Raw genomic sequence first — 21,548 nt, 5'->3', positions numbered from 1 at the left:
AAGATTAGATAATGATGAGATGTGATTCGAAATACCCCGTGCACATATACATATTTTCTGGGAACACAAGGGTGGAAAAAGGGGGCGGGGAGGTCGATGTGCGGCGCACGATTTGAGCACACAGTGGTGCGATTTTTATCCGGGTGTGAGTCGACTGTCGATTGTTCCACTATCCATAGAATAAAAGTTACCAAGTCTTAAACAAAATCAGAGGGCAGTGGGGAAGGGGAGGTCACATTGGGTGATGCCGGCAGCTGTACATAGAGCAGTCTAGGCAGCGGAGTGATGTGTCCGGGACGTGAGTCGGCTCTGCCGGATCTATATTCCTGAGCAGGCTGCCTGTGTGTGGCTAGCTCTCATTGTATTGCACCGGTAACCGCTGGACTCACATTCGCTTTGATACTTTCTGTATCTCCGATCATTCACCTTATGCCCTGTGCCACCTTCCAAGGGATACATTCACTCTTACAACTTTGCACCTCTTACACAAAGGCAGAACTACAGGTACATCTATTTCGCGGCTCCAGCACTTCCAAATCCTGGAAGTCTCATCCCTTTATTCCTAACAGTGTCTCGGCTCTCATTGTGCTCATCAAACACACATAGGCTACATGTTCCTTCCTAACAATTTGATTTTTTTCTTTTCTAAATTGGAATTGTGATTTTTTTTCTGCCAACCTTGCCTTACTATTCCATCAGATTTATTTATTTTTTTATCCTGTTTGCTGCCAAGGATTTCAGCGCCTCGGGTACATTTAAATAGACCGCCGCTTTATAGCCAAAAAAAAAGGCATTGTTTTATTTTTTGGTTATTAAATGATGTTTTTTTTTTTGATTGCTTCTTACATTTGATGTTTCTCTTGTGTATATGTGTGTTAGTTTTCTTTTAGGAAGTGCTGAAGGAGTAAGGAATGCCACCAGTTGTGGAGAAACCTCTGGGCTCCTCCAGCAGCAATGCTCGCAAGAGGACCAAATCCGACAGCCATTCTGAAGAGGAATTCAGTGAGGATGAAGCACCAAGGGGTAAGCATTTAGGGTTGGATATATAGCGAGAAAGATAAAAAAGGTGGGTGTACAGACCAGATATTGGCATTCTGTGAAAGTACAAAGGCCACCAGTCTTATATATTCTTGTTTATGTGTGTTCTACCCATGTTTGTCAGAGTTCCTCCAGGCACTACGGTTTCCTCCTACTGGGAAAAAATGGTCCTGGACTATGGCAGAGACATTAGAGCATTTCTCAACCTTTTTATACATAGGGAACCCCTACTATCATTACTATATCGCTGTGGATATAGCACAGTGGTCATTGGGAAGAATACCTCTTACATTGCCAGCCATTGTGAAGAATTTCACCCTTATAGATAGCCAAAAAAGATCATTGGTATCACTTAAACTGACCAGAAAGTCACAAACTGCTCATTGCTTAAGGAGCCTCTAGCAACCTCTGGAGAAACCCTAGGTGAGAAATGCTGCAATAGACATTAATTGGATTGTGAGCTCTTCTCAGGGGCAGTAGGTTCCATTTTTGATGTAGTCTGTAAAACGCTGTGAAAGATGTTGTTATAGTCTGTAAAATGCTGTGAAAGATGTTGTTGCTACACGAATTTTTAGGTGGAATTAAACCCTTCTGTCCTTTACAACTGTGAATGGTGACATCTTAGTATCCATTTAGATTAGCAGTTCGCATGGTACAACCTATGTGATCCATTATCACATCCGGCCATTAAAAGACTTGAATGTTTCTGTTCAGAGCTGACATTTTTTCTAGCAACTTGAGAATTGACAGCAAAAAACTGACAGCAACTTGAGAATTCTCTCCAGAGTCATGCCTTAAATGTAATTGGCATGGGAAATGGTTATATCATTGGATTTTTTCCCTTGGATCCAGAATAAACCGGACTTTGAGAAGTCTCCTTGGCACAACTACAGTATTTAGTTAGTACGGTAAGTGTGAGGGACACGGGTTACTTCTGTACAGGGCCCTGACCAAAAGAACTTGACTTTTGCAATGCTGAAACTTTAAAACACGAGGGAGGGGGGCCTAGGAAGTTTATCTAGTATGGGGCCCAGAAATTTTTGATGGCCATGAGTGGAAACCGAGTGTTCCTCTAAAAGTTGCTGGTAGTTCCTTGAGCTATAGCTGATTGACCTTCTATTTATTGATCCCTGCATAGCTCCATGGTTAACGCCACATGGCGGAGCTAGCTCCATATTTTTATTGGTCATTCTTCCCAGACCTCCAAAGTAAGGGGCATTTTTCCTGCTGAATACCAACAAATTGGCTTTAGAAATAGTTTTGGTAATGTAAATTATTTCAAGGGATAGGATCATGAATAGGCAGATCTCTGTGACTGAATTATCTAATAAATATTTAGACTTGGGCTGATCAGACAAACAAGCTGAAATGGAGATGCATTGTAAGCTATCTGCTGCCTTTAGGTTTACCGAAAGGTTGGAATCTTGAGATATCAGTTCTGTATATACTATATGTAGGGGATGTAAAGGTCTAGTAACTAGGTCTGTGTATGATCCCTGAAAACTATTTCTGTTAGGGAGCAGAATCATTGTTGATTGGAACATTGGGCTTGAGTCGAGAGTCCATCATCTACATGGCGAGTCAACCATAACCATAGCCATCCATTGTGGGGGAGCTGTGGTACAAGTCCCCTTTGTGGCTCCAGGTACAGGGAATTTTAACCCTTGGTGCAGCATTGAGCAGTTAAGGTATGAGCTCGATACTTATGGTATTAGCACCCGAACTGCATTACAGTATTGGTGAGGGTTTATTTTGACTTCAATCAGTTTGAACCTATTTCGGCTACTTTTAGGTCTATGTTAGGTCTACTGTTACTGTTAGGTCTATAATAAGTTGGCAAAAAGTAAGGAAATATATCTCAAAAGAAGACTTACACTGATCAGCCAAATCCTTTATACCACTAACAGGTAAAGTAAACAACATTGATTATCTAGTAAACTCTTAGGTACTGGAATATATTAGGCTTTAAGTGAACATGTAAACAGTCAACAATCAGTTCCAGAAGGTAATGTTGCGGAAGCAGAAAAATGGGCAAGCATAAGGAGTAACTTTGAAAAGGGCCAAATTGTGGTGGATAGACAACTGGACAAGTTATTTCCAAAACAGCAGGTATTCCTGGTATACAGTGGTCAGTACCTACCCAAGTGGTCTACGTAAAGTTATCCAGTTAACTGGCAACAGCTTATTGGTAGACCATGCTTATTGATGCATATCATGGTTGGAAGACTAGCATATCTGGTCTAATCCCATGGAAGAGCTACTGTAACACAAAATAATGAAAAACCTATTAAAAAGCCAAAAAAAGCATAATATGATGGTGCCATATAAATACTGTGTAATAATAATAATAATATTGACAGAAGAGAGATGTTACAACACATAGTGCATCACAACGTGCTGCCTAGACACTTACTGGAGTGCCTGTGGCAACCTTTGCTCACTGCTGAATGTGCCTACAATGAGGACCTAAGGATGTCTGTGATCAACGGACCAAGCTGATTAGTTTTCCAGTTGGTAATTGACCAATTGTAATTCATTGGAAATTGACCAATTGGAGTTGACAGAATGTTCATAAGCACAATGGGCCACATTTAATAAAGCTCTCCAATACTGGTGAAGATGGACTATCATGGAAGAAACTGGGTTATCCAGCAAACCTGGTATGGATCTGGTCCAGTACAGAAAATATTTGCAAACTAACAGCAAATGATTTTTAAGTATTTCCAGGTTTGTTGGTTCACCAAGGTTTACCTATGATAGTCTTCTACTCCAGTCTTGGAGAGCTTTAATAAATCAGGCCCCATGCATGCTTTCGATTGCTACTTACTAACACATCCAATGTGTCTGGAAACCCAAAAATCCTAGCAGCAGCCACAACTCCCACCAGCCCCTCCCTCTTTTGCCATTTCTCACCTGCAGCTGGTTTTTTTTTCTCCAGATTTGATCAGACTTTATTGGATCAGAAGTGGAAAACAGTCTGTGTCTATTAAGCCTTCAGTGATTTGTTAGTTCCTAGTTCCAAATGCCACTGGATACCTCAGGACCTTATGGATTCCATGCCTTGATTGGTTAGAGCTGTTTGGGAGCACAAGGGGGACCTTCACAAGGTTAGGCAGGTGGTTTGCATGTTTTGGCTGATCTGTGTATGTTCCTATGATAGTTTTGACAACTCTTACATTGGAATTCGGTTTAATTTGTAAGGATTTACTCTCATTTTTGTGTACTGTTCCAAGCAGAACAAACCTAATATGTGTTTACCCTTCTGGACTCCACCACTAAAAACAAAAATCACTTTGGCTTTACATTCACAGGTTTAAGGTTGGGTTGTAAAAAGTACCTTAGAAACGTTTGTAAATGCAAAATTGAAGTGCATAGCTCTTCACCTGGACTGCTTGCTGACTGCAGATCCCAACCTAAAGTCCTCCCATCCATTCCCTCCTTTCCTTGTACAACTCTCTTTACATTCGTTGAGACTGTGAAACAAATGGAATGCTTTTTTTCTCTGCTTTCTGCTGTTCCACCAAAGTTCCATGTGCCTGGGAGAAAGACTGCAAAAAATGTGTGTGCCTATGTCACTTCCTGGTGATGAGGCCGCTTCCTACTGGAAGTGATCAACAAAGGGTCTTTGGAGGGCATTCTAATCTTCTAAACTGACTAAAGAGTCATGACTAACTGTCTGCAACTAGCAAACAAACTGATAGGCAGAGAATGACAACTGTATTTTGAGATCAGGCATTATTGTTTCCACAGGACAGTCTGTAAATATGGCCTGTTGAAGTTACTTGAATTTGAGTTGAGTTGTTGAATTACTAAAATCTTTAGCCGTTGTAACACATAATTTTTATATTTTATCAGTCAAACAAATAGCAACTATGTGATTGATTATAATATAGTGATTGTCAGCACTGAACTTTCAAGCAGCATTATCAGTCCAGTCTCACGTGTTCCTTCTGAACTATAAAACATCTCCCCCATATGAGAGTACTCTGTAGTCTATAAAAGGAAACTGGGTATGGTTGACAACAATGCCTGGGATTTTACAGTGGCAGACAATGTCAGCTCAAACAGGAAGCTAGGAGCGGATTTTTTAGCATCTCACTGGGTATTTTGTGCTGTACTTTTTTAGTTTTTAAAGGGATAGTGCATAGTTTATCAATAATTGTTTTTATGCCCAGACATGAACTTGAATGGTACCCTACAGAAGTACATGTAGTATATGTCTACCTGGCTCAAGCCAAAGAGATGTTGTCCTACAGAATTCAGAAGCAGAGATTTGTGCCCTCCTAACATAAATAGCATTGAAGGTTTCCTTACTTTCTAATGGTAGGGAAACTGGGGGCTTTTGTTTCTCATGATGTTTAAGATTTGCCCTTGTGATTCTGGATGTAATTAGGGGTTTGCTTTGGTACTGTGGCAGAATCTTGTTCCAGCGAATATCATGTGATTCTCTGCCATGAACTGGGCCAAGAGCTGCAGTTGTGGAAATATTCTAATGAGTCTCATCTAGAGACACTTCAGGCTGATAATCTTGCTTAGCCGTTTTTAACAATACAGTTAGGAATTATTCGTCATTATTATTAGTGCGCCAGTGAATTATTCCTTATCCATCTGTGTTAGACAGCTGGTCATCCGACTATATATTTTTTTTTTTTACTATCTTTCTAAGTTTTCAAAAGTTAATTATCCCTTATATAAACATTGTCTTTTGTCCATTCTCTATGCATCTTTCATTCATTATAAACAATTTTTTTTAATTTTTCTTTTTTTTTTGATTTTCCTAATACTTGATATCCTACATCCAGTGCGACGCTGTTTTTCTTTGTTCATGTCTAGTGTGTGTTCTCTTTGTCTTTAAAGTGCCTATAGACATTCAGTGTCTAATAAGCATGAGACAGGTCTGGAAGACCAGGCTGTCTGTGGGCACTTTACAAAGGCTTTCCTGTATGTTGGAAAATTTTTGATAACAGATAATTATCATACATATTGCCTAGTTAATAAAGGCGAAAGTTGGCGTTCTACACAAAATCATTATACATGGCTTTCAATGTCTGAAGGAAAAGATATTTTAAGAACATGAATATTTCCATATCTTGCACTACATATTGCACTGAATTTTTGAAAGTCCCTACCTTTTCTGGAAAAATAAGCCTTTTGGTACTCTCCACCCTGTCTTTATTATTGCTGCTCATGCAGTGCCTCTTTTCTACTGTAATGTTCTTGTTTTTTTTGGAAGGGAATGGAATGTTCTTTAGAGCACCCAAAGCTGCTTACAGGAAAGAAAGTAAAGTAGAAAATGCCAGTATGCTCCTTTTTTTCCTCAAACTGAACCCCCCCTTTCATTATTGAATGTTGCAACCAAGATTTCTTTGTGCAGGTTTGTTTTAGAAAAGTATTATACACAATATTGTAGACCAACGTTTTACCATGGGAAAACCCTTGAAATAAGGTTCAGGTCTCAGGGAACCCTGCTGATATTTATAATGTGCCAAATTCATGGTATATTAGCTTGATCAGCAATAGGAAGAATGCCTCTTATGTTGTTGGCTAGTGGGAAGAATTCCACCCTTACAGATACCAAAATAGATCACTGGTGTCAGTGGTGCAATTTGCTCATTGTTCAAGGAACTCTTAGCAACCTCTGGAAGAACTCCAGTATTTTTTTTAACTAAATAAAGCCCAACTTTAGGGTTGGGTCTCCTATTTAACCCCATGTGGAGGACCCCTAATGATGGGCAGTCCCATGTGATAACATGATTCTCCTCTGTTCTGAATTTAATCTGGGAGTTGGGGACAGACCCTTGACATCCTGGGCTCATAGGAAGTGGGTTGAATGAGGTTTTCAATAATTTAACCCAGGGGAGCCTCTACCAGGAGCTTGAGTTGTGGGCTATTTTTTGCCCAGAGTAGGAGAATTATATATGTAAACTCCAATTCCATGTATGGATAATAATATATTTATTAATGGTAGGATCACTTTAACATAGTTCCCCTCTGTCAGCTTTATTTTCCATCCTTCACCACTCTCATTGGTTCAGGTTATTTCTCCAATGCAGTGGAGATTCTGCATTACTGATTGAATAGTTTTGTCAGTATCATTCAGCTTCATATTCTCCAGCTCTACTTCAATACTTCTTTACTCATTACAATGCCAATGCCCTTTATTGTTTTTACTAGTTTAAGCCATCAATTCTGTAGCTAGCTCATTACTTACTTTTTCCTACCTGTACCTGTACCTGTACCTGTACTATTGGCCGTCATCATTGTCCATAAAACATTTTCTGCTCTTCCTTCTTCATGTGGCTTATTTCCATCTGCTGCTGCCACTACTAGTATCTCTCTATTTTTCTTTTCTTTCAATTCTTTTCTCTTCCTTTTCTTCCTTCCCCACTCTCTCTCCCTTCGTCCCCTGTGTTTTTTGAAAAGGAAACAATCCTTTGAAAACTATGGCAAGTATATTATTATATACTACACCAAGTATAGTTTATATATAAATGTTAACCTGTAGCCTATAAAACATTTTGCATCACTGTTCTGTTTTGTGCTTTATTTTGTATAGAAAATAATGAGATATTGTCTCCATGTTTCCTGCAGATATATATGACATTTAAACTTAAAAATACTAGAGATAAGAGGGTAGTTATACTGTACAGTCAAGCAATTTATGGCACTAGGTCTATAGTCTCTGCACACGCCAAGTTGGGAAACCTGTCTAGATTTCTGTTCCTCACAAACTTTCATTGGAGCTACACATTTTGGGGTCTGTTTACAAAGCCGTGAATCGGATATTTGCCACAACATACCCTTGCAGCGAATCAGTCACTGCCGTTAAAAACACATGAACCGGGAAGATTCTCTACCAACAAAAGTTTTGGAGAATGATGGATTCACTGCTTGATAAATAGATTTTGTGTTTGATGCAGGGATGATATGTATTCCTGGTACCTAAAAACAGTTGGAAATTCCTAGATATTTGTGTGGCCCAAACTTCTAGCCAACTTCTTTCTCTCATGTTAGGTTTCATTCAGGTGTTAATTTTTTTTAAACCTATTCTCCTGTTTTTTTATTAGATACTATGATCAGAGTGGGCTCCGATTACCAAGCACAGCTTCCAGAGTATAACCCAGGTACGTCTTGCTTTTTGCCGGTCATAAGAAGTATACTGGGACACAAAAATGGTAACTTTTTTTAAATACAATGTAAGACAACCAAACAAATAATTGTATGTTATTCTGTATTGGCATATTTATTATAAATTCTGTGAGTTACACCCTGACAGTTGTTACCAAATTAATAATAGTTTTCTGATGAGAAACCCAAGCATTGCCTGGCCACTTATAAATACTTCAGCCTAATTGAAAGTCAGTGTCAGGCTAGGCAGAAAGGTTCTCAGGTTTTACCCCAGGGCAGGGGTCGGCAACCTGCGGCTCGCGAGCCACATGCGGCTCTTTGGATTTGAAGCTGCGGCTCTTTAGTTCCATACGCAAATATTATTTATTTTATCAAAAAAAAAAACATTTCAAAATTGTTCTGAATCGATTAACGAGGATTAGGCACCGATTCTATCTCTCAGCCACTTGTACTCGCTTTTCACCGCACCCCTCCCCCGTGACACGCGTCGTCACTGTCGTCAGTCCGTCGGAAGCTCTCGAATGACGCTGTCGTCGGATGTTTCTATGTAGGTTTTAATTCGCTTTCGACGCAAGACAATTTGGCGTCTTCACCAGTGCTTTGGCTGTGACGTATAGTTTGTTGTTTCAAGTAAAAGAGTTAGAAGCGAATTATCTTCTCAAAGTTATGTATGTATATATATATATATATATATATATATATATATATATTGTGAAAAACACTACTTATATATGAATAAATAGATATTTTTTCTTATGAATAAATAGATTAGATTTTTTTTATCAAAAAACTTTATTTATGCGAGTACTATTTTTTGTTGGCAAGAAAAAATTTTGTGGCTCTTGTAATTTTAAAAAATTGTAATTTTTGACTCTTCCGACTCAAAAGGTTGCCGACCCCTGCCCCAGGGGTATCTTGTCTAGTAAAATTTGTTCATGGATTTGTAACCAAAGTAGATCCTGTAATAAATTTTAGGTGTGGACATTTTATTCCCATTTGGATAGTGCAGGGAAGGCTAGACTCTTTGGCTAGCTAGTTTTCTATCTGTTTCAATATTCGAGAGATTTTTTTTCCTCTGTTTGTCCTGGTAATCTTTGGTACTTTGAAATTAAAAATTGTCCATCTAAATATTTTGTGCTGATTTTCTTAGGGACAGATACAAACGTTATTTCTACTTCTAATGAATGTGCTTAAACATATTGGAGACTAGGCAACTGTAACAGTATGCTGATCTTGGCCATAAAATACATATTTCAGATAAAGCTGCACTACTTTTCTCATGTTTGTTCTCATCATAACAGGGAAAGCACCACCACCTGACGAAAATGAGGAGATGCAGAATATGTTGGTGTGGCTACCAAGCCATGCAATTCCAGTCAAAAAATGTAAGTCATGAAATGAATGAAAAAAAGTTGTCACTTAATGAGAGAAATATTATCTGTGGTGGATTTGAGGATTTTTATGACAAGAATTGTCTTCCACATTTTAGTCACTTAAAGTCGTTGTTAGCTGTAAAATTTCATTGTCAAAGTAGCCTTTTCCTGATTAGAAAAATTGTTAGGAAAGGCTTTAATCTATAAACAGCTCTATGACTGAGGAGAAACAATTTGATTTCAAGGAGAAATATAATGTCTTCAGATTAATGTGGAGGAAAACCATCAACTTGGTTAACTAGTTAATTCACTTGACAGTAAGAAGTGGACTCCCTATTTAATTGATCATCGCTTATATTGACATAGTTTTAGAGATTTTAAATGGAGGGTATGTGCACTGTGCATTTCCTCCTTTTGCCACAATTTTTTGATTGTCAAAAATTTCTAAATACCTTCTTAAACTTTTTTGTTCATTTCTACACTATCCAATATGCTTGTTAATTGGAGATGCTATGGGTTATGTTTATAAACACCTTACATACAGGTATTGCTTGTTTTATGACTTTTCCGACCGATCGCACATATGACTGGCTCCTCCGGCGGGTACGCTGTACAAAACTGTACAGTGTACATCCATTCGGCATCTTCTCTTTGGTCCTCAGCGCTGCAGACCAGGGTTTGTTTTCTATACTCCTCGATTAACAACCAGGTTGCAGTAAGGGAAAGGTACTTGAAAGGTATTAAGTAGCGCTGGGTGGAAATACATATATAATAATTTAATAGTGGTGTATTCTCATCCCCTAGACCACAGGTGTCAAACACAAGGCCCGCAGGCTGAATCGGGCAGGCAGGCAGAAGGACCCCAGTTGCTTCTTTACACCCCTTCTGAGACCCAGCACTAAGCACGACTGTCCCAATCCCAATGAGTCCCAATCCTGCTGCCATTAGTATGCTGCTGCTCCAGGTGTGGAATCTCAGTTTGATGCTACATGCTGTTTCCAGACTCGGAGACACAGGCCTCCACCTCCGCACAGTCAGTGGCTCCCCTCAGACAGGTCAGGATAGGTCAGGTACACCTACCTAAAAAAAAAAACAATCACTCTCAAAATGTCCAACAAGAGAAAAATTGATGCAGAAGGGAGACAATATAATGAAAGATGAGAAAGCGATTATATGTTCATGCTTCATAAAGAAAAAAAATATGGTGTCTCAGGGTGAGGAAGGATCTATACTTCTACTAAGAGTATGTATCTTAATAAAAAGTTAGGCCCAGGCCTGTGTTTTAGATTTTGGCCCCTTTTGTGATTTGAGTTTGTCACCCTTGCCCTAGTCAGTGCTATATTGTGTTTTGTGAACAATGAATGAATACAATTGTACATCATTGTGAATGACAGCTAACATTGCACCACCCAGTGGACAAATTGATAATGACACCCACTATTAAATCAATGTATTTGTACGTTTTGTATGTTGCTACATAATACCATTACAGTAAATTCTCCAATCTCCGTTTGCACAGAATTATAAAAGAAGCTAAACTCCAACTAAAATGTTTAATATTTAAAAATCTGTGATTATAAATTAAATTTCTAGCTGTAGGGTCACATGGGTGCTATGTCAGGGTAGGATCGGTATTTACAAGTTGTGTTAAAGCAGATCCATAGATTTGCAGGTTATTCCTGAATTACACCATTTGCACTCATAATGTGATCCATGGGGAGTGTGAAGCTGCTAGTTAGTAATAGAAACTTTAAGTGTGTCTATACCCAAAACATTTTTTTGGATAAAATGGGTAAATGTTAGAAACCCTTGTCATGTTTTACTGCACTATGGAGTTCCTTTTGGAGAGATTTTCCCCTTACGTCCTCTCCTGGCAAGACCAACTTTTTGCCAGACAGGACTTTAAGGCATTTCTCCAGTTCTGGAGCCTTAGACTATACTAAAACCTGACCGAAGTTCAAAATTTTGTTTGTTTTTTCTCTTTTTTTCTGTGCTGTAGAAAAAATGGTACTTTAGTTGTACTTTAAATGGACTCTGTGGCTAGGATGAAAGTGGCAATAAAAGTTCTCGCTTCAAAAAAAAATTGTTGCCTTTCTCACTGCCTACTACACTGATGCAGGGAAATCATCACCTGAAGTTCCTTCGAAACCCACTTTGTCGATCTTCTGTTCCCCTGCTTTACTCCAACTTCCCACCAACCCCTATGTTGCCAGTGTCTCTTATGGCAGCTTAGGAGTTGTCAGGCTGGACCGGGGCCACTGCGGAGGACCAGGTGTCAGTTTCCTATACTATAGTCAACAAATACAGCAGTGATCTATGGCATAGACTGCCAGAGAGACCGGTATTCATTTTACAGGTAGACCTACTATTGTCACTTTAATTTGAGCAACAGCGTTAGTCATTTATACTAAAAGCGGAACGTAATGTAGCCCTTTAGCATTTATTAATCTACTCTCAGGGACCTATGTACCCAGTAGTTTGTTTTTCTTAACAAGATTGACATATTTGGGCAGCATGGTGGCTCAGAGGTTAGCAGCCCCAGGTCCTAGGTTTGAATCTTGGCTGAGCCACTATCTGCATGGAGTTTGTAGATTCTTCCCATGTTTGCATGGGTTTCCTCTAGGTACTCCAATTTCCTCCCACATTCCAAAAACATGCAGTTAGGCTTCTCCCCAAAAAAATGAGATAGAGACATCAACTTCTCTTTAATTTTATTTTAGACTTCCACATTACCATGCACCAAAGCCATTTTCCCTGTAGCCCATGACCATTTGTTGTATCATTCCTCTTTGGGCCTTTGGCCTTCTCATACAGCATGCTTGCAGTCTTGTGTAGCATTACAATCTCTAAATGTTACTTGAGTCTTTTTGGTGATGTTCATTACCACACTTCAAGATATTCCATTGCAACTTTTCCAGAAATTTAGTGACTTAACTAATGCAATCTATCATGAAAAGAATATTGAGATTTTGTTTCTATAACTGGAGTGTTCTATATACACACTTATGAAGCTTCCCTGACTACAGCAGCTTTTTCTTCTATATTGCAGTGGATGAGTATATCTTAATGGCCAAGGAAAAACATGGATACAATGAAGAACAGGTGAGATATAAATAACTAAAGAGGTTGTCCTTAGTAAACACGAATACTGTACTGATTTTGTAGTTTAAATGGTTTATTCAAACTTTTGCATAAGTATCTGCAGTGCCATGGAGAAACCAGAGATGAGGACAGGTAGAGAATTGCAGCAGAAATTGAATGGCCCAGTTCTTAATTTTTGCTTTGGACCTTGAAACTTCACACTGCAATATAGTAATAGGTATTCAATACCAAGTGGGAAGATTTTGTATTTTATGTCTTAAGAGTTTAACCTATCCACCTCACACTACTTGCAAATAGATCTTTTGTGTGTTCTTTGCTTTTTTAATTTTTACTCGCCAAGGTTTATAGGGTGTTTTTGTTCATTGACAGGCTTTAGGTATGCTCTTGTGGCACAAACATGATGTGGAGCGTTCTCTAGCTGACCTGGCAAATTTTACACCGTTTCCTGATGAGTGGAGCATCGAAGATAAAGTCCTTTTTGAACAAGCATTTGGTTTCCATGGAAAGTGTTTCCAGCGCATACAGCAAATGGTAATTATTTTTTTTTATATTTATAAATACTAAAATACAAATTTAAATAATTTTCACTTCTTTACTACTTTATAATTTTTTTTGTCACACTTCACCTTTATTTGCAAAAAACAGAAATAACAATAATTTAAAACGGTATACATCTTGTAGCAGCAAAAAAAAAAAAAACAGAATCACTTATTAATAGTGCATTATCACAGTGTAATCTTCCAAAAAGGCATCAGTCAACACTTTCCTTGTGAGCAGCAAGGTAAGGCACTTGTGGAAACAGTACCAGACAAAAAAGGCAGAAAAACATTTATCATAATAAAATATACCCAACATTTATAACATGTGCCTTAATATACTGATTTCTCTCTTCTACCCCTTAAAAAAGAAAAAAGTGGGCTAGGTGGTTACTTTGGAAAAAGACTTTGATACTACATTATAAATTTATCAGCTTTGTTTTGAAATGAGAATAGGACGGTAAAGTATTGTTGGTGAGCCTTGCTAAAGGCCTCAGGTGCAGGTGCTAATATAAGGAATGTTTTTTGTGGTCACTTTTATCTCTGAAGTTGGGGCTTAAAATAACCGTACAGCTGCACATTTAGTGAAGCATTTGTTTATTGCTGTCCTACTTGTGAAATAATGTAAATCGCAGTGTCTCTTTTCCGGAGTCCATGTGACTGTTAACCTACAGTATTCTTCTGTTAAGCATCGTTCCACACTCCATTAGTGATCTCGGGAAAACTGTGGCCAGTGCTGCAGCATGTCACAGGCTGTCGCAGGCTTTCCTGGTTCAAGACAGACATTGGCTTCTGCATGGATCCTCCCTGTCGCTGTAATGATGCTGCAACCCAGCACGGATAATAAAAAAAATGCTGTGTGTTCATGCTACAGATTAAGTAGTGCTATGCATCCTGAGCACAGCTGACTTAGGAGCTTGGATAATAGCAACACGGAACTGGGTCCTGAAGGAAAGAGAATGTATAGTTATGATGGTGTTTTGCTGCTCCTTCTACTGTGTGTCGGAAAAAAAAACAGCATTAAAACCCATGTGGCTTGTCACATTTCAATCCAGTTACCTTGTGATCTGTCAAGAAAGATGTTGATTTTACAGAAAGTTGTGAACGTTTGTAAAACCACCCTATTCAATGTCCTAAATCATCCATCCAGCAAAGCTCTAAAAAGTCTGACACAGGTGTTAATTGTTCAAGTTGCATGGCTGAATATGTAAACTGTTGTCAAATCACCAGGGTGGAGGATTTGACAACTCCCACTCCCTCCTAGATATAGTTGTTCCAGTCAGGACTGTGGAGTCGGTAGATAAATCCTTTGACTCTAACTCCTCAGTTTTTTTTTAAATTTAGACCCCATAATTATTCATAAATCAATACATTTATTATAAAATTAAATATAACACAATATTTTTACCATAAAAGTTTTTTTCAAGAAACATTAATAAAAATTATGAAAATAAATTGATGATTTGTCAATTGTTTTTTTATTTGGTAAAATTTTAAAATTAAATATCTTTATCTCAGGGATTTATACTAATTTTTAAGATAACAATATAATTAATCTTTTTATCTTCAAAGTTATTAGCTTTATATTTATTGCCCGTATGGCCAGAGAATTAAATAGGGCAGAAGGTCAAAGAGTGGAAGACAGTTATCTGAATGGAAGTGATGCCTCCCAGATAGCAATGGTTTGGGTTGTAATTCTACAACCATAACCAAAATTAAGACCTATGAATCTTTTTGTAGAGTGGAAAAATTACCAAGAGGAGGTTCAAAAAATTTAAAGTTGGATGAAGCCCATGAGGAGGAATGGCGCAAGTTAATGTCTGAAGATTGCGGAATAAGCCTCCGGGAAATGAAGGATCAATTATTTGCCAAATTTGGAATTAATGTTTCAATTTCAACAATAGATAGATAGATGCATTGATAAATTTCAATGGTCATTAAAAAGAACTTCTTTAATTCCTGCAACGCGCAATGGTTGCCACTCTTCAAGGCTTAGCTATGCTAACAAAATCCTTGATATCATTGCTAAGGAAGATGGAAAAAACTTCTTGATGAAGTAGGTTTTAACATCACAATGAGAACTAAAAGGGGAAGATCTCCTATTGGGCAAATGTTGTAGGGTGGCTGTATGTTGTGGCTGGAGTGTGTTCCAGAAATGATTCAATTTGTTGTGTGAGGTATAAAAATGGAGCCCTCCACTTTAAGGCACAGTCATTTAATCAAGAAGCATTCCTCAATTTTATTGATAAGGTTTTGATTGTTTTTAGTGAAGAGTGTTTAGCATGCCAACCTAATTATGGATAATGTCCCCTTTCATAAAACTAGTAAGGTAAGTAAAGAGCGTGGTTGGAAGTAGGGGACACCAACTCTTATTTTTACCACCATACTTTCCATTTCTTAATCCTGTTGAGGACATGTTCTCTAAATGGAAAGAAGTAGTAAGAAGAAATAGGCTAATTACTTTGGGTGCTTTATTAGAAAGCATCAATAGTGTATTTTTAACAATAAGCGAGCAGGATTGCTTAAATTATTATTCAAAATGTTTAGCTTTTTGCCTAAATACCTAAGAGGAGAAAGCATTAATAATTAAATTATTTAATTACTACATTTTTTTTATTTAATGTTTCTTGAGAAAAACTTTTATGGTAAAAAATATTGTGTTATATTTATTCTTATAATGTATTGATTTTTCTGGGCATTTTCCGGTCGTTTATCTTTCACGCATATGCAACGTTGCTTTACTGTTGAAAGTTCCATTTTGTCCAAATAGGAATTAGTCTAATTCTTCATTTGAAGAGGATGATCCTGATTTACCAGTGCTTATAGCTTCATCCAGTGGTGGTGTTTCAGGTAGTAATCCCTTGATGCGAACTACTACATCATAGAGGGCCTTTTTTGCCGTATCAGTCTGGTCACTGCTCAACAAAATTCGGCTCATTGGATCAACGTAAATAGTAGCTAACAAGATTTGACTATCCAGTAAGAGATTCTCTTTTCTTCACTAAAGATACAATGCCATCAGCTATTAACCATCCACTTTTGTTCAGGCAATATATCAAGAAGAATTTACCAGGTGTTAAATCTTCAGATTGTAAACACCTGGTGACAGTAAAGGTGTTAGAAAGTTGATTTTCCAGTGCTTTTACTTCTGTCCACTGGCTTTCAGTTCATAAAATATTTTCATTGTCCAGTTCTTTAAGAATTTTTTTTAGTTCAAGCAAATGCTTTACCATCAAATAAGTGCTTCCCCAGTGTGTTGTTTGATCCAAAATGGCTCCTTTTCCTGCACGTCTTTTCAAAATGGCATCTGTTTTAGGGGCTCTGGCTGCAACAGTTACTTGCCTCAATTTGCCAATTAGAGTAGCTGCATGACGGTCTTTAAATCCATCCCTTATTGCAAGTTGTAGAGTATGAACAGCATAACGCAAATGTTAGTAGTACGCTTAGATGCTTCTTCAACAATGTTATCCAAAATGTCACTATTCTCTTCGCTTTCACTTTCTCCAATATTTGCCGAACTGTCTTCCTTTAATATCTTTCTTGTCACTTTCTTCATCTACTTTATTCATTTTCTCAATTGTGCTCAACATATTAGAAGCATTATCTGTCACAATACATAGAATCTGTTCCTTTTTAATTTCAAAATCTTCTAGAATATCCTCCACTAACTTCTGAAGACAGTCACAGGTGTGATGTGCCTGGGTGTCCTTTTACTCCCAAGGTTCGCGTTATTGTTTTATTATTTTCATCACCAAATTTAACATTAATAGCAAAATAATTGACGCGTGCATGCATCCATTTTTTTTTAAGACAAAATGTCCCTTCAGACCTTTTCATAGTTCTTCCTTTTTACATTTGGTCTCTTCAATGATAAGTTTCCTTATACGAGGGGTGCTGGGAAGTTCCTGGCTTTGCCCAGAAAGAAGTCAGCCAGAGTTATGAAATTACACATTTATTCAACATATTCCCCCTGAGACTGATGCACTTGGTACAGCGTAGTTGCAGCTTTTCTAGACTGTTCAGCCCTTTGGTTGGGCTGCAAACCAGCTTTCAGCAGCATCTTTGACATCAGAAAAGTCCTTCAAAACGTTGCCCCTTCAGGTGTTTCTTCAAATTCAGGAACAGATAATAGTTCGAAGGGGCCACGTCAGGTGAGTAGGGGGGATGGTGGACCAATTGGAAACCCAGGGTGTTCAATTTGGCAGACGCAACGTTGGACGTGTGCGGATGTGCATTGTCCTGCGAAAAAAGGATCTGGTCAACTTTCCATGGCGTTTCGTCTTATTTACCTCCTTCAGCTGGTCCAGGAGGTTAGCATAATACTGTCTGGTGATACTGGAGCCCTGAGGTAGGTAGTCCACCAATAGAATACCATCTTTGTCCCAGAAAACAGACACTTTGACTTTTTTGGCCGATTTCTGGGTTCGAAACGTCTTCGGCCGCGGGGACCCACTGTGGTGCCATTCCTTTGACTGTTCCTTGGTTTCAGGATCATAGATGTGAGCCAGGTTTCATCCTCAGTCACTAACTTAGCCAAAAAGTCCTGTGCAGTTTCAAAACGTCTTTGGATGCTTCAACTCTTTCCTTCTTCTGATCACTGTTCAAACATTTCAGCACCCACTTCTCTGAAAGCTTTTGCATGTCTTGGGTAGTGGTGTTAACAAACCGAACATGCTCCCTCGAGATGTCAAGTATCTGGGCTACCTTTTTTGCGGATATTTGCCGGTCCTCAATAATCAGCAAATGGACAGCATCGCAGGTTGCCGGGTCAGTTGAAGGTTAGGGGGTGCCCACTGCGGGGCTCATCTTCAACGGTGAAATGCCCAGTCTTGTGACATCGACCACCAGTGTTTGTGACATCTCAGTGTGAATGTCCTTTGCTGACTTTCCCTGGAGAAACAAAAACTTCATGCTGGCCCGTAACTCCAACGACGTGAAACTTGCTTGTGCCTCTGCCATCACAGCTTCTCACTAAAAGAAAAAACAGTTTTACGAATTGCAAATACCTGATATTTGCACAGATACATACTAAGATTTTAGGCTGTCATATGCCCCCACACTCATTTTTCTATTTCATCTGGAAAGGGGCGAATCCATTAATTTCTCAGCACCCCCTTGTACATTCTTTTTCCAGAGAAACACCAAGTTTTTTTAGCCATTTTTCCATTTAGGCCTAAAAAGGCTGGCTGTGAAAAGGATAGTGGTATACTATTCTTTTCTGCCATTTCAATATTGTGTTTTTTTGAATTTCTCTGCTGTGATTGTTATGGTAACATTGTCAGATTGTCAGATCTTCTTAGTTGTGTTTGGTCTCCAGTAGCTTTCTGAACATTTTTTATCCAAGTAGTAGATGGAATATTTTCATTGATATCTTTCTCATTCACAACTTAACACTTTAGGATGAAAACGCTGCGTCTTTGCAGGTGCATTTGTGTTAGACCCACTGAAACTGCTAATTTTTGCATTACATTGTTTTTCACCATCATCTTTAAGAATATATTGGCACACGTAATGTTTCCCATCACTTGATAATGTAAAATGCTCATAAACAGCAGACTTTATCAAGTTTGTTGACAGACTTTTTTCATAGTGAATGGGATGCTGCTTTCACTAAAATATAAATATAGAATGTTATACTAACTAGCATATTCTTTGATATAAATACAAACATACACTCACCTACACCTATATCATTACACTTGTTTACACTCAAATGAACTTGTTAAACACATTATATCTGAAATAAAATGAAACATTTTTTGTAATGTACATAATCCAGATAACAATAATGTGAATATCAGGTTGTATAATAGCTCAGCTGAACTTCACAATTAGTAGAAATACAACTATGCACTGGGCTTTATTCTTACATCAGAGAAGTACTTAATTATGACTATTATTTGTGAAATAGGACATTTAAACTTACTGTATTTTTTAAATTATAATTTAAATTTATCAGGAGTCGGCACATTTTTATCAATTCCGACTCCACAGCCCTAGTTCCAGTGGCATATGAATCCATTTTCATGTCTAAAAATTAGATGTTCTCTCTGTCCTCAAAAGAATGTACATTTCCTTAAAGAGACCCTGTCACTAACTTTAAGTACTAAAAATGCTTCCTTGCAGAGCTTTTCCTTTTTTATAATCTATATTTATTCCCAAGCAATGTATTTTAGAACTTGCTAGCATATTTGTTTAATTTATTTCCTTACAAAATATTTTATGTAGCAGCCTGCAGAACAAAGGAATGGTATTAATTGTAACTTTAGTGAGGGCTTTGAGGCTGCCTACATCCAAAATGGTGGTGCCTTGTCTGTAGTGTCTGTAGGGCCATCCATTTGTTCATATCTTGTCCTCCTTTTGTGTGCGTTCAGTGTTCTCTCTTTTTGTTACCCTGTATCTTTTCCACTATCTTCTATAGGCAGAACTGGCTGCCATCTTTCACTAAAAGTTTGCTTTTGCCTTCCTAATGGCTTTCTGTGCCATCTAATATTAGTTAGGATGGGGTTTACAGAACTGCAGTTTAGATTGGTAATTATTTGCCGCCCATAGGAGAGCCCTGGTGTACTAAAATGTAAGTTTTCAGTGTAAATTCCACTGTGATTACACTCTTCACAAAACCTGACATTAGGAAGTTGATTCACATTACAGGTGCACTGGAAACTTGGGGCAAAAAAATGGGGGGGGGGGGATATACAAAGAAAATGACACAACAAATTAACAAGTGTGGGGTGGGGGGGGGGGATATACAAAGAAAATGACACAACAAATTAACAAGTGTGGGGTGGGGTTGGAAATTTGGCATTTTTATAGGGAGTACCTACTGCACACACAGTGCTACACTAACTTTGTTGGATGTTTCCTCTCCCACTTTTTTGTTTTTATAACATTCTTTATTTTCAAATTTTTAAATTTTCAAACAAAAAAAAATAAACAATCACATAATATAACAAAGGGTAAAAATTGGGCACATACAGGAAGCAATATATTGCATAAATCATGTAGTGTAACAAAGTCCGTGGCTGAAATAAAAAGTCAGGGATAGGAACACAAAAATCAGGCAGCAATACATCCAGAACAGATGTAACAACATTAGGTACAACAGGCCATACAATTGCCAACTTACGTAAAACATAACCAGGTATATACATTAGGAAATAATGACTCCTAAATGGGGAGGGTGGCGCTTAAACTCCTGTGTTTCTCTATATTAAATTCAACTACCCCACATGGTATTGACCGTGAGGTCCCCCATTATCATATGTCATTTACCCTGTGGAACCACCCGTCGGGGTGACCGTAGATTTCCAAAACACTGGAATACACACAGCGGCCAGGATCAGATGTCTGAGAATAGAATTCTTATATGCTTTTTCTGAAATTGCATTATGGTGTAGTAGAAAGAACCCTGGGTCCCATGAGATAGTATGTGTGGTAATTCTCTGCATGAGGGCCCTAACTTGTTCCTAAAAGGGGCGTATTAAAGGAAATGACCAAAAAATGTGGAGCATATTACCTCTTGCCTGTTCACAGCGCCAGCAATTATCCAAGACATTAGGAAAAAAGCTGTGTAGTCTCTCCGGAGTTCTGAATCACTGTGACAAGATTTTAAAATTAAGTTCTGATATCTGCTACTGACAGACAACCTGTGTACTAAGGTGAGTATTTTCGTCTTCTGTTCGGCCTCTAAAGTGTTCTCAAGTTCTGTCTCCCAAGCTGGAGGTATGTAGGCGTAAAATTGTCGGGTAGTGATCAATTCAGAGTATAGCACCGAAGGGTGGTCGAGCAACTTCCTGCACATAACCTTTCAAACAGCGTTTTCACCCTGCTGTTTCTACATTCTGCAGGGAGAGATTTAAGGAAATACATGAGTTGCTGTTCCCTCCAAAAAACCAATCTGTAGCTACCGCCATCGGCCATCAACATCTTAAGTGTCACCCATTGACCCCGACGGACAAAATGCTCCGCCCACTGTATCCCCTGCTCTCGGAGCTCAGTAAACTTCCTATCCTCCTGGAAATGAAGGATCACTGATAAGTCGTCCATGTGGCATAAATTAAGGGGTGGGATCTCAAGACCGCTTGGGTCAACTTCGGTAGCCACGGGATCACTGTTATGGGCAAAGAAGTAAAGGCTTATTCCACACCTACCCACTATTTATTTTCAACGTGATGGAACCAGTCTATGATCCAGACCAAATGAGCCACCATATAGTATAATGACAGATTAGGGACTCCCAGCCCCTCTACTCCCTTGGTTCTGAACAACATGCTTCTACAGAGATGGTGACCCTTTTTGCCCCATATAAAACGAAAAACTTTGCAGTGCAGAGATATAAAAAATGAGGTAGGTATAGAGATTGGTAACGCTT

At 38.4% G+C, this 21,548-nt stretch overlaps 1 protein-coding gene across 2 annotated transcripts in view; it reads left to right on the top strand.

Annotated features, from left to right (window-relative positions):
• Window positions 1–332: 332 nt before the first annotated feature.
• Window positions 333–21,548, top strand: part of RCOR2 (REST corepressor 2) — a 36,575-nt gene continuing 15,359 nt past the window's right edge. Inside the window, exons 1-6 of one of the 2 annotated variants that reach the window (XM_072422657.1) lie at window positions 333–504; window positions 880–1,023; window positions 8,106–8,162; window positions 9,468–9,551; window positions 12,589–12,641; window positions 13,011–13,172. In XM_072422657.1, the coding sequence (XP_072278758.1) occupies window positions 912–1,023; window positions 8,106–8,162; window positions 9,468–9,551; window positions 12,589–12,641; window positions 13,011–13,172 (468 nt within the window). In that variant the 5' untranslated portion in view covers window positions 333–504; window positions 880–911. Of the gene's footprint in view, window positions 505–879; window positions 1,024–4,018; window positions 4,146–8,105; window positions 8,163–9,467; window positions 9,552–12,588; window positions 12,642–13,010; window positions 13,173–21,548 lie in introns of those variants that run through there. The other variant, XM_072422659.1, reaches the window with a different exon arrangement.

The sequence above is a fragment of the Pyxicephalus adspersus genome, chromosome 9 (assembly GCF_032062135.1).
Source record: "Pyxicephalus adspersus chromosome 9, UCB_Pads_2.0, whole genome shotgun sequence".
NCBI classification, from domain to species: domain Eukaryota; kingdom Metazoa; phylum Chordata; class Amphibia; order Anura; family Pyxicephalidae; genus Pyxicephalus; species Pyxicephalus adspersus.
This window is presented reverse-complemented; position numbering and strand designations above follow the sequence as displayed.